Source organism: Engystomops pustulosus, chromosome 6, assembly GCF_040894005.1.
Source record: "Engystomops pustulosus chromosome 6, aEngPut4.maternal, whole genome shotgun sequence".
NCBI lineage: Eukaryota > Metazoa > Chordata > Amphibia > Anura > Leptodactylidae > Engystomops > Engystomops pustulosus.
Genome location: NC_092416.1, coordinates 32,921,165 through 32,934,190, shown reverse-complemented (window position 1 = coordinate 32,934,190; position 13,026 = coordinate 32,921,165). Strand labels below are relative to the sequence as shown.

Sequence of the window (13,026 nt, the reverse complement as noted above, 5' to 3'; positions counted from 1 at the left end):
ACCCTAGAGATGGTTGTGCGTGAAAATCCCAGTAGATCAGCAGTTTCTGAAATACTCAGACCAGTCCTTCTGGCACCAACAACCATGCCACGTTCAAAGGCCACAAATCACCTTTCTTCCCCATACTGATGCTCGGTTTGAACTGCAGGAGATGGTCTTGACCATGTCTACATGCCTAAATGCACTGAGTTGCTGCCATGTGATTGGCTGATTAGAAATTAAGTGTTAACGAGCAGTTGGACAGGTGTACCTAATAAAGTGGCCGGTGAGTGTGTGTGTATGTGTGTGTGTAATATATATATATACATCCCTTTCAACCTTAGGGTGATCATTTTGAAACCGTTTTTGGTCCGCTTTTAAGCACTCCGTTAAAAAACGCATCCGTTTTTGTCTGTGTTTTTATTGCACAAATTTGGGAAAACCTGTCAAAAACTGATGCGTTTTCAAAAACCGCATGCGCTTTTAAAAAACTGATGCGTTTTTTTTCAGAGTGCTTAAAAACGCACCAAAAACGGTTTCAAAACGCCATGTGTGGCATCACCCTTATACTATGAGTACGACTGTCCAAACTTGGAAACCCAGTTGTTTAGGTTTAAAAATGCCCTCGAAGAAATGTGACAAATGGGGGGGGGGGGGCAGTAAAAATGAAGAAAAAATTCCATCGCTCTTCTGTGGCATAAAAATAAACCTAATCAAAAGTCAAAATAATAATCATTGTTGTGCATCGTGCAGCTTTTGTATTTTTCCACTTGCACATAATTGTCTTATGTGATGCCCCTGCCAAGGTCAGGTCAGCCTAGAAGAAATTGTGTTGTATACAGAGAGGAACCAGAAAGTCCGCTTTCCCAACACGGTGAAGACCTGGAGTGCTGCCCGGCCGCTCACTTCCCTGCCTACTAAGATCCACTGCTGATTTCTTTCTCATTATGTAACTGTAATTAGTGGTGATTATAATTGTGAATGGCAGCTCGCCACTGTTTATTCTACTGAGCAAATACATAAGACGTCTCTCTTACATCACACGCCAGAACCAATGCTAAACACCTCTCTCTCCCCAGTTTTCCCACCAAACAAGTTAGGCCCTAATTAGTGGGGGATTTATCGAACTTTGACGTAAATCTGGTCCAGTTTCCCATGAAAACCAATCCGAGCACAGCTTTAATTTTATAAAAAGCTGTGGGAAAAAGAAAGCTGAGCTGTGATTGGTTTCCATGGACAACAGCACAGTTATGCTCTGACACTTCTGATAAATCCCCCCAAAACTAGACAATTGATAATAATAATTCCTTTATTTTATATAGCGCGCACACAGAGTTTGCCACATCGGTCCCTGTCCCCAATGGGGCTCACAATCTAATCAACCTACCAGTATGTTTTGGAGTGTGGGAGGAAACTGGAGGACCCGGAGGAAACACTCGCAAACACAGATTTATGAACTACTTATGATATATGCACAGCAAGTAGAAAGATGCAAGTCCCACATCTTTATAATAAACTAATAAATGTACGATGGACCCCCACCCCCTTCCTTCAAGGCGGAATGTAGAGTGATCGCCATGCGCAACCACCTCCATTGTAATCGTGTAATGTAAGAGTGTTTAGTCTAAGTTCATCACTCCCATAGAGCTGAATGGAGAGTGACCGGCACGTACGCATCAGTCTCCATTCAGCTAGATTGCGGGATGCTACCCAAGATCTGTTCCTCAGAGATGGTCATAAATAAACGAAAGATGCGGGACTTAAAGATGAGCGGATCCAAACTTTTGGTTTGGCGTCCTCCGTGTAGCAGCCCCGCCTAAACCAGACATGTTGCCTGATGGGCTGCTGAGCAGCCAATGAGGCAGCTTTACGCCCCTTAGCAATTAGGCATGGCTGTGATTGGCTAGGTGTGTCCCCTGGCCAATCACAGACATGCCTAATTGCTAAGGGGCGTAAAGCTGCTTCATTGGCTGCTCTGCAGTTCATCAAGAAATATCCTGGGTTACACGGAGCTGCCGAGCGGAGAATGCGGAACCTAAAGTTCAGGTCCGCTCCTTTATGTTTATGACCCATATTGTAGCAATGGCCCAGATGGGAAAATCCGCTTTATCATCAAACTGCTGATAGGTGGGGGGTGTTGGTATTGGACCACCACTTACCTTATATACACGACCTAATCTTATGACTAGGTCAACAGTATATTAGTAATATGGAATCTTTCTGAAATGCTCGAGGCTGATTCCGTTCCAAACTAATCGAAAACTTTGGTTCAAAGCGATTAAAAAAAATTCTGTGTACAACTTTTTTTTTTGTTTTGTTTTTTAATTCGGTTCAAAACGTCAGTTACAAATTCGGTTGAAGACTAATTTAAAAATTCTTTCTAACAGAACTAATAGATTCAAACTGTATCTGTTCTAGAACCATATCAGTAATTGATGGAAAACAGAGTAAATGTTCCCATCATACATTGGTATATTCCTCCCTGGTTTGGGCTTGTAACAAGCTCCTGTATATGAATGGTCTGTGCAGAATTCTTATGTATTCTCCCAGCTGAGAAGTAATAATAGAGATGTAACAATAGTTGTTCTTCTTCTTTCCCCAAGTGATGCAGAGAAAGGCAGACAGATGTGGAAGAGATACCTGGAGAGAGAAGACAGCAGAATAGTGGGTAAGTTACAGTTCTGAGGGAGAAAAAAAAATCGACCAAAATAAACTACCCTGAAATTTAAAGGGGGTTTTCCAACTTGGTGATGGCATAGGTCATCACCATCAGATCTGAGACCGTCTGACATTTGTCACAACCCACCGAATAGCCTCCAGGGCCAGAGAGTGGAACCAGTAATACAGCTCTTTTCTCTGCCTAGTGGCCATGCTGGGTAACTGCGGCTCTGCTGCTTCAGAATGGGGGGGAAAAGAAGAGCGGTGCTTATCCATAAAGAAAATCTACTATCAAAATCCATCATGATAAACCAGTGACACTTACTCATAGGTCCAGGCACCTCAGCCTTCCTATATTTGTAATCCATGACCTCCTTCCTTCTAAAATCACCTTTTAATATTAGACTAATGATCCAGAAGGGCTTTGGTAGGTGTTTCTGGAACCCCTCCGTGTGTTAGTTTCACAGGCGGAGGGAGGGAGAATGGGGATGGTGATGCATGTTCTGCTAATTGTAACAGCATGTGAATCTGCAGCACAGAGGGAAGTCTGGTAACGCATCCACAGCACTTCTGGCTCATTAGCATAAATTTAAAAGTTGCTTTTTTTAGAAGGAAGGAGGTCATCGATAACAAATATGAGAAGATTACCACTGTGCCTGGATCTATGAGTTAGTGTCCCTGGTTTATGATGATGGATTTTGATGGTAGATTCCCTATAACTGGCTAAACTTTTCTATAAACTGTTTACTTAGGACTTGGACAGCCCCTTTAATCGTCTTATCTGTGATGTTGTAGAATTTCAGATAACAGATAAGAGGCGACTGAAATGCTTTGATAATCATGCGATTTGTCAGCTGATTGGTCATATAAACAGCGACTAGTAATACCTGGTGTAGTACAGGATGAATGCTGCTATGTGATATAATGGGGGTTGTGGCTCTATTACTACTTGTATGAAAGGGTTTCCCATCTTGGGTGTTTGGGATATATCCACAGGACATTAGTGGGACCCTCGCCTTATTCTCAAGAACTGGGGTCCATTGACCCCAATAGCCACTCTCCATTAATTTGGCTATTCTCAGCACTTCCATAGACATTAATGGAGAGTGGCTACGCATGCTTAGCTAACACCATTCAGCCTTGATGTGGAGACCGTGGGACTCGCATCTATATGAAAATAGAGAGTTAGCTTTGTGGTTCTGCCATAAATCCTCTTCGCTATTGCATTTCTAATGTGGTTTTGTCTCCCTTTTGTCTTCTTACAGAACTATTTGTAGGACAGCTGAAGAGTTCCCTGACCTGCACCGAATGCGGCTATTGTTCAACAGTGTTCGACCCGTTTTGGGACTTGTCTCTGCCCATTGCTAAGGTAGGGTTAATATTCATTGACTTCGCATGCAGAGGTCACAGAGCATGCCCACAACACCCTCCCAGCTGTAAAGTGAATTCTAAATGCTGTAAACTGCAGCTCAGTCCAGATTGCTGCCCCCATAACCATAAACAGTCGCAATATAAAATCTAATACTATTTATTATAATATAAACAGGCTATAAAGGAGTCTTGTATATTGTCCTAGTTATGTCTGTATACATTGATCCATTCCGATCCCTCCCTTTTAATCTTCCAATAATTATAAATATATAATCATAGGAAAATAAAATTGTCTTATGGAAATGACACTGGCGGCATACCTGGAAAATCCTGCCAGAATGTAAACTACCTAAATGTGGTACCATAGCAATTATATAGGAACCGGTTAGAATATCCCTGTATTCATTAGCTGAGGATATAACCTCCCAAAGGCAATGGTAGATTTTGGACAAAGCAGGGACACTTACTCATAGATCCAGGCAAGTGACTGTGGTATCTTCTTATATTTCTTTTCCATGGCCTCCTTCCTTCAAAAATAAACTTTTAAAAAAATTGCTAATGAACCAGAAGGGGTGTTACCAGAGCCCCTCCCAGCTGTCGCTTCACACAGGCTGTTACAGTATCTCCTCATCTGCTATCTCAGCTCTTTTCCCATCCCTCTGCCTGCTATAATCTCACACAGTGGGAGAGGGGGAAGTGCTCCAGCACAGTATAACAACCTGTGAAGCGACAGCACAATGGGGCTCTGTTAACACCCCCCCCTGAAAAAAAATAAAAATAAACCATGGTAGGCTCATTAGCATAATTGTAAAAGTTGATTTTAGTAGGAATGCAGTTATGGATAACAAATATAGTAGTGTGTGTGTATATATAGTACATAATCCTGCAAGTAAACCCTCCCAGATATAGACCCTCACAAATATTATTCTAGAAGAAGTGACTGGTCTGATTCATGTGACGCTCGGGCTGATGGCCATTCTTTTCTCTACAATTATGGCAGGAGCTATTGATAGATGCGACCCATTGTCTCCTACATGATGTCCTCTATCCCTCCTCTAGCAGGCTGACTGATAACGTCCCCCGCTGCGCTGATTATAAAGTGTCTCTTATATGCATCTGTCTTCTATAGAAAAGCGTTCCCGAGGTCTCCCTAATGGACTGCATTCGTCTCTTCACCAAGGAAGACGTCTTAGACGGGGATGAGAAGCCAGTAAGTGTCTCGGGTAATGGTCCTATCTGTGAAGAGCGGCATTTAGATTTGGAGACAAGTGCAGCGAGACGGCAGCACAATGTAGCATTCACCTCGTGTGTAACAGGGATAAATGATAAATCCAAGCGCAATTGTGATGATAAAAACGGTGACTAGCAATGCTGATGGTTATGCTGGTGCCCCTATACTAGCAACTAGTTAACATAAACAAGTCAAGGCCATCAAGGTCTCTACTGTGTATTGACCTTATAGGGGTTTTCCCACAAAGGCAAGTTAGGCTCTATCCACTGGATAGAGCCTAACTTGCTGATCAGTGGGGGTCTCGGTGCTGAGATCCCCGCAGATCACAAGAAAGAGGGGTCTGACCGCCCCCTCATCACTCCATAAGACTAATAGAGCAGACTGCCGCGCATGACCATTCTGCTCCATTAATCTCTATGGAGCTGACAGAGATCACCTAGCGCCGCACTCATCAATCTCCGTCAGCTCCATAGAGATTAATGGAGCAGAATGGTCATGCATGGCCGTCTGTTCATTAGCCTGAGGAGCGGCGAGGGGGTCGATCGGACCCCTCGTTCTTGGGATCTACAGGGGTCTCAGCACTGAGACCCCCACTGATCAGCAAGTTAGGCCCTATCCCGGGGTGGAAAACCCCTTTAAGTAACCAGCACTTTGTGTAGGAAATAAATCCAAGCCTATTTGGCGAATTCAAAAAATGGTTGTAGAAAGTGAGATTGATTCATCTCTTTATGGGTGTCGGACTGTCCCCACGGGAGTACCAGAGGATCCTCCGGTGGGCCCTGGTTCAATCCAATACTGAACCCCAGAGGTCCAGCAGAAAACAACCCAATTGGGAGGCTGCTAAAGTCTATTTTCTGGGGATAATGAAGAGTGATTAATTTTCTGATGGATCTAAGGAGCTCCAGTCCGGCAGTGTTCGGAAGGGTGGGTCTACACATCCAAATGTTGTATCAAGATCTCTTTATTTTTCATTTTTTCAGACTTGCTGCAGGTGTAAAGCTCGACAAAGATGCACCAAGAAGTTCACCATCCAGAAATTCCCCAAGATCCTTGTATTACGTATCCTTTTCAACAATGACCTTTTTGGTTTTCCTACCCTATGGCTTCTGAGTCCACACCGGGGCTAAGCTTGTACATACGGCTGCCCTAGTGTCAGCTTGCATTGCCTCTAAGCTTGCAATTATAATGAAATCAACATGAACTGATGAATGAGGATTTTTCAGATTTTCAAGCTTGTATTGATATGAGCCAGAGCTAAAGACAAATTATTCTCACCCAAGACAATGAGATATAATATACCACCTCTGACTACCCCGATGGGTCTTACAGGACCATCTTGTAAGGTTCAGTCTTGGCTGCTCCTCAAATTATTTTCTTTAAAATTAATTCTCCGGCGATGAATCAGCAAATCATTGCCAGAAATATCGCAATTAAAGCTGACGACAGGTTGTTATGTTACACCTAGAGTAACCCATGACTCGCACTTTCTGCCTCCTCCTCCCCCATTACCCTCGAGGCTACTGCTTCTTCCTTAACCCGTGCCCACTATAGATCTGAAAAGGTTCTCCGAAGGTCGCATCAGAAGCAGCAAGCTATCTACCTATGTGAATTTCCCGCTGAAAGACTTAGACTTGCGTGAATTCTCCTCAGAATCAAGTGGTAAGTGACACTTTTAGTTTTTATGTGCATGCAAATACATTACGCCTGTATGGATATGAATTATGATACATACATAAGTAGTTGACCATGCACTGTTGTACAAAAACTAGCAGCTGAGCATTGTACCCTTGCACACACATGCACGCTCTGCTGGGCTGAGCATGCATGTGTTATGGAAGGAGAGAAGATGCCAACATTCGAGAATTATGTGCAGTATGGACAAACAAAGAAGGTCTGACGGGTTGAAATCCAGCAGTCCTATCCATTTTTGCCATTAGGGGGTAAAGTCAAGTCGGATATTAGGATAGGGGATTCGAGAAGAGCGGACCCAATGTTCCCAACCTAAACATATCCATGGCTATGATTGGCCAGGGGAAATGTGTCCTGGAATTGGAACTTCATCTCCTCTCCATAGGTGATCCGTATCAGATTGTTATGGATCCCATACTGATCATCTATCATTCACATTGGGCACTTACTACTTGTGACTAATATGACAAATGTTTCTTCACAGCTCACGCAACCTATAACCTATATGCTGTGTCCAATCACTCGGGCACTACCATGGGAGGACATTATACCGCGTACTGCAAGAACCCCAACAATGGAGAATGGCACACATATAACGACTCCAGGTAATTATCTAGACGTGACAAGGTGACCTCGCAATATCCTCAATAGCATCCTCATTGTTCTTCTGGTGGTCAAGTTCTGAAATTTTAATTAAATAAATATATAAATAATCTTTATTTCGATATCGCCAACATATTCCGCAGCACTTTACAACTCCTAGGGGATATATACAAATAAAATAATACATTACAGACAGTCATGGAACAATGCAAGTGAGGACCCTGCTCACAAGAGCTTACAGTCTATGAGGATGAGGGGCTGACACAAGAGCTTACAGTCTATGAGGATGAGGGGGTGACACAAGAGCTTACAGTCTATGAGGATGAGGGGCTGACACAAGAGCTTACAGTCTATGAGGATGAGGGGCTGACACAAGAGCTTACAGTCTATGAGGATGAGGGGGTGACACAAGAGCTTACAGTCTATGAGGATGAGGGGCTGACACAAGAGCTTACAGTCTATGAGGATGAGGGGCTGACACAAGAGCTTACAGTCTATGAGGATGAGGGGGTGACACGAGCTTACAGTCTATGAGGATGAGGAGGTGACACAAGAGCTTACAGTCTATGAGGATGAAGGGGTGACACAAGAGCTTACAGTCTATGAGGATGAGGGATGGGGGTGACACAAGAGCTTACAGTCTATGAGGAGGAAGAGAGAGTTGAAATTTCTTGCAGTTAGAGTTGTAATAGCACATTTGAAACTTTTGAGGTTGGGTATTAGTTTAAAAGTGTCTGGGAAGGGCATTACAGAGAATTGGTGCAGCCCTGGAGAAGTCCTGGAGATGTGAGTGAGAGGTTCCAATTAATGACTAATCTAATATCACTGGCAAATATTGCAGAGGATGGGATAGGCGATAGACTGAGAAGAGAGGTGGGGAGGTATAGCACTGTGTAGAGCTTTGTGGATGAGGGTGATTGCTTTAAACTATATTGGGAAGTTGACCGAAAACCAGTGCAGTGACTGGAAAAGACTAGAAGCATCTGTGCAGCGTTTGGTCTGAAAGATGAGCCTGGCTGCTGCATTAAGAATGGATTGTAGAGGAAAGAGTTTAGTGAATGCAAGACAGATTAGTAGGGAGTTACAGTAGTCTAGCCGAGAGTGAATCGGAGCAACAATTCGCATTTTGGAGATTTTATTGTCAGTAACGGTCGGATTCTGGAGATGTTTCTGTGATGCATCCGGCAAGAGCGAACAAGAGATTAAATATATGGTGAAAAGGAGAGGTCAGAGTCCAGCACAACCCCAAGACAGCGGCCTGCTGTCCCGATGCTATAATGATCCCACAGACCGAGATGGAGAAGTCAGGGTTGGGTCGGTTAGTAGATGGTGGAAAGACAAGAAGTTCAGTCTTAGAAAGATTAAGTTTCAAGAAGAGAGAGGACATGATGTTAGAGACAGCAGAGAGACAAGAAGAGAGAGGACATGATGTTAGTGACAGCAGAGAGACAAGAAGAGAGAGAACATGATGTTAGTGACAGTAGAGAGACAAGAAGAGAGAGGACATGATGTTAGAGACAGCAAAGAGACAAGAAGAGAGAGGACATGATGTTGGAGACAAGAAGAGAGAGGACATGATGTTGGAGAGAGCAGAGAGAGGACATGATGTTAGAGACAAGAAGAGAGAGGACATGATGTTAGAGAGAGCAGAGAGACAAGAAGAGGGAGGACATGATGTTGGAGACAGCAATGATACAAGAAGAGGGAGGACATGATGTTAGTGACAGCAGAGAGACAAGAAGAGAGAGGACATGATGTTAGAGACAGCAGAGAGACAAGAAGAGAGAGGACATGATGTTGGAGACCAGAAGAGAGACAAGAAGAGAGAGGACATGATGTTAGAGACAGCAGAGAGACAAGAAGAGAGAGGACATGATGTTAGAGACAGCAGAGAGACAAGAAGAGGGAGGACATGATGTTAGAGACAAGAAGAGAGAGGACATGATGTTAGAGACAACAGAGAGACAAGAAGAGAGAGGACATGATGTTAGAGACAGCAAAGAGACAAGAAGAGAGAGGACATGATGTTAGAGACAGCAAAGAGACAAGAAGAGGGAGGACATGATGTTAGAGACAAGAAGAGAGAGGACATGATGTTAGAGACAGCAGAGAGACAAGAAGAGAGAGGACATGATGTTAGTGACAGCAGAGAGACAAGAAGAGAGAGGACATGATGTTGGAGACCAGAAGAGAGACAAGAAGAGAGAGGACATGATGTTGGAGACCAGAAGAGAGACAAGAAGAGAGAGGACATGATGTTAGAGACAGCAGAGAGACAAGGAGAGAGGACATGATGTTAGAGACAAGAAGTGAGACAAGAAGAGAGAGGACATGATGTTAGAGACAAGAAGAGAGAGGACATGATGTTAGAGAGAGCAGAGAGACAAGAAGAGAGAGGACATGATGTTAGAGAGAGCAGAGAGACAAGAAGAGGGAGGACATGATGTTGGAGACAGCAATGATACAAGAAGAGGGAGGACATGATGTTAGTGACAGCAGAGAGACAAGAAGAGAGAGGACATGATGTTAGAGACAGCAGAGAGACAAGAAGAGAGAGGACATGATGTTGGAGACCAGAAGAGAGACAAGAAGAGAGAGGACATGATGTTAGAGACAGCAGAGAGACAAGGAGAGAGGACATGATGTTAGAGACAAGAAGTGAGACAAGAAGAGAGAGGACATGATGTTAGAGACAAGAAGAGAGAGGACATGATGTTAGAGACAACAGAGAGACAAGAAGAGGGAGGACATGATGTTAGAGACAGCAAAGAGACAAGAAGAGGGAGGACATGATGTTAGAGACAAGAAGAGAGAGGACATGATGTTAGAGACAACAGAGAGACAAGAAGAGAGAGGACATGATGTTAGAGACAGCAGAGAGACAAGAAGAGAGAGGACATGATGTTGGAGACCAGAAGAGAGACAAGAAGAGAGAGGACATGATGTTAGAGACAGCAGAGAGACAAGGAGAGAGGACATGATGTTAGAGACAAGAAGTGAGACAAGAAGAGAGAGGACATGATGTTAGAGACAAGAAGAGAGAGGACATGATGTTAGAGACAGCAGAGAGACAAGAAGAGAGAGGACATGATGTTAGAGACAGCAGAGAGACCGTCACCAGTGTTTGTTAACATTTCTAAGAACTTTTTTCTTCTCCCTTCAGAGTCACGGCAATGTCTTCCAGCCAGGTGCGGAGCAGCGACGCTTACGTTCTATTCTACGAGTTATCGGGGCCGTCCTCGAGGATGTAGTCTGACAACCAGTTAAACCCACAAAGAGGCTCACAAATAACTTGACCTAAAACCATAGTGAGCAACCAGATGCTCCCCTTGGATCACCAGCATTACCTTCTCTCACCGGTTGCCTTATACCTGCACAGCCAAAAAGAAATAGAACTGTTGCCTTATTCTGGGTCCTTGTGACTGTAGACAGGTCCCAAAATAAGAACGACTTCCGATTCCGGACAAGATGAAGTTGCTTTGCTACTCGGTAATGTGTGATATGTATTAACCATGGGAGTCCTGCCTCTTTTGGGTTTGCACCATGTGATGCTGCTCCGGACACCTTTTTGTTGTTGCTGATCATCATAATCATTCTCAGGAAAGCTTCTTTATGTGACGAACATCTCGTTAATGTGACGCCCTCATTTACAGACACCGAGTGTTCATTTAGTGAATGCTGAGAACCACAGCGGAGAGCGACCGCGCGATCAGATCTATCCAACACTGTAAATACTTTTGAAGTGATGTGTGTTTTGTTTTTTGGGGTTTTTTATTGTTATTTTTTTTTTTGTATATTGATTTGAGCCCTCCACTCAGGGTGTATATCAGTCCTAGGATATGGAACGTAACTACTTGATTTTTTTACGTGTAGAGTGGGAAAAGTGACGGCTTGTAACGTCGCTCCGGAGTGTTAGATGGTGCCTGGGGTTCCCGGGGGATGGAACTGTGAACAAATTATATTTATACGCTGCTTGAGAGTTGTGTGGCATCCACCACAGTGTTATTATATAGATGGATTGAAGACAACAAAAAAATTTTTTTTATAGCAAAAAAAATGCTATTTTTGTAACTTTTTTTTTTTTTTTTACATATTAGCAGGCAGTTGTGTTTATTCGGGAAACGTGACGCAATGAAAGCGGATCACGAGTTTTAATTTACGAATCTTAGGTCAAAGATCTATAGTTAGAAACTGGAGTTACTAGAGATTATCCATCATGGGGGGGGGGTGCTGAGATTTACAGAGCGAGGATCCCGGATGATCATAAGAACCTTGAGTCAGTGATTTTCGATGAACCGGCGATCACACGTGGACGCTGCTTCATTCAGATCTATGGGGCTGATGTAGAATCGTGGAGTCCTGGACCTGGATTCCCATTCATCGGGGATCAAAATATGTGAAGATTAGTGATGAGGTTTTTGTTAACATTTTGGTTTGGGTTCCAAATGAACCGAAATTTTAGCAATTTTCCTAGAAATTTCTATATAACCCCCTCTAGACCTCTAAATTTTTATTTTCCAGAAAGCTCCGGTCTCGTTTAGTTACATTTTTTTGTTTTGCCCGTGGTCCCCTCCCTAATAATTACAATATTTTCTTTGGATGTATCTTATCAAAGATTCCGGAATCTATTAGATGCTTGAACGCCGTAGCGAATCGACACGCCAACAAATCGATTTGTTTATCTCTTATGGGGACAACCTGCTCTTACAAATTGACAATGGACATTCGGTGACAGATATTACCCCCCCAATAGCCCCCTAAATACTCAGTTTATGAGACGTCGGCAGATAAGCTCTAGTGGTCACACGTCTCCTTAGATGCAGAAGGTTTGGGCGTATGAAATTTTAATATGTCCTAATCTACTCCCCATCCAATTCTGTCAAGCATTGGGTCACCTCCATCAACTAGTCTGTCAATCCTAGTGGTGATTGTCCGGCTTTAGACGTGAGTGCATGTCTATTAGTAGAGGGTTTCAGACCTAAGGGTAGCGGACAGCCCCTTGTATAAGCCACGGCATTGATATCGTCGGGATGATTGTCCAACGTACTTGGATCAGGATCATCCTTGGCATGAAGTGTAGTATTCACATTAGTAGATTCTTGATACTGGAAATGTAGAAGTGAGATGAATGTTACTGATACAAGTAACAATGGCTCCTAAGATGAATAGGATTGCACAATAGTTAATGGTCACGGAAGGAACGGATAACAAAACACATTCAGGAAATCGGCTCCGGGAGAAACGCAGCTGTGGAAAAAGACGCAACTTCTTCTTACTCCACAAATCCGTGGAAAAAAAATGGGCAGCTCCTTTGCACTAGTTTGGATAAATCTCCCCCCTCCCCCATTATGTGAAAGTTACCTCTTGTATTCACTCGTAACGTTGAGGCCGGTGTTTCTCCCCCTTTTGCTCAGCGGCCGGTGGATTCACGAGCGCTCACTCCCTGCACTGGGTTATAATTTAGCTATATCCATTTGTGTTACACTTTGATGTAG

General features: G+C 43.5%; 1 protein-coding gene across 5 annotated transcripts in view; it reads left to right on the top strand.

The window, feature by feature from the left end:
• USP2 (ubiquitin specific peptidase 2) overlaps positions 1-13,026 on the top strand; it is a 79,060-nt gene that overhangs the window by 48,184 nt on the left and 17,850 nt on the right. For 4 of the 5 annotated variants that reach the window (XM_072155608.1, XM_072155611.1, XM_072155609.1 and 1 more), the window contains 7 exons: positions 2,583-2,647; positions 3,903-4,006; positions 5,138-5,218; positions 6,220-6,298; positions 6,791-6,898; positions 7,413-7,533; positions 10,695-11,508. The exons of the other annotated variant lie outside the window; for it this stretch is intronic. In XM_072155608.1, the coding sequence (XP_072011709.1) occupies positions 2,583-2,647; positions 3,903-4,006; positions 5,138-5,218; positions 6,220-6,298; positions 6,791-6,898; positions 7,413-7,533; positions 10,695-10,782 (646 nt within the window). In that variant the 3' untranslated portion in view covers positions 10,783-11,508. Of the gene's footprint in view, positions 1-2,582; positions 2,648-3,902; positions 4,007-5,137; positions 5,219-6,219; positions 6,299-6,790; positions 6,899-7,412; positions 7,534-10,694; positions 11,509-13,026 lie in introns of those variants that run through there. 5 annotated transcript variants of the gene reach the window in all.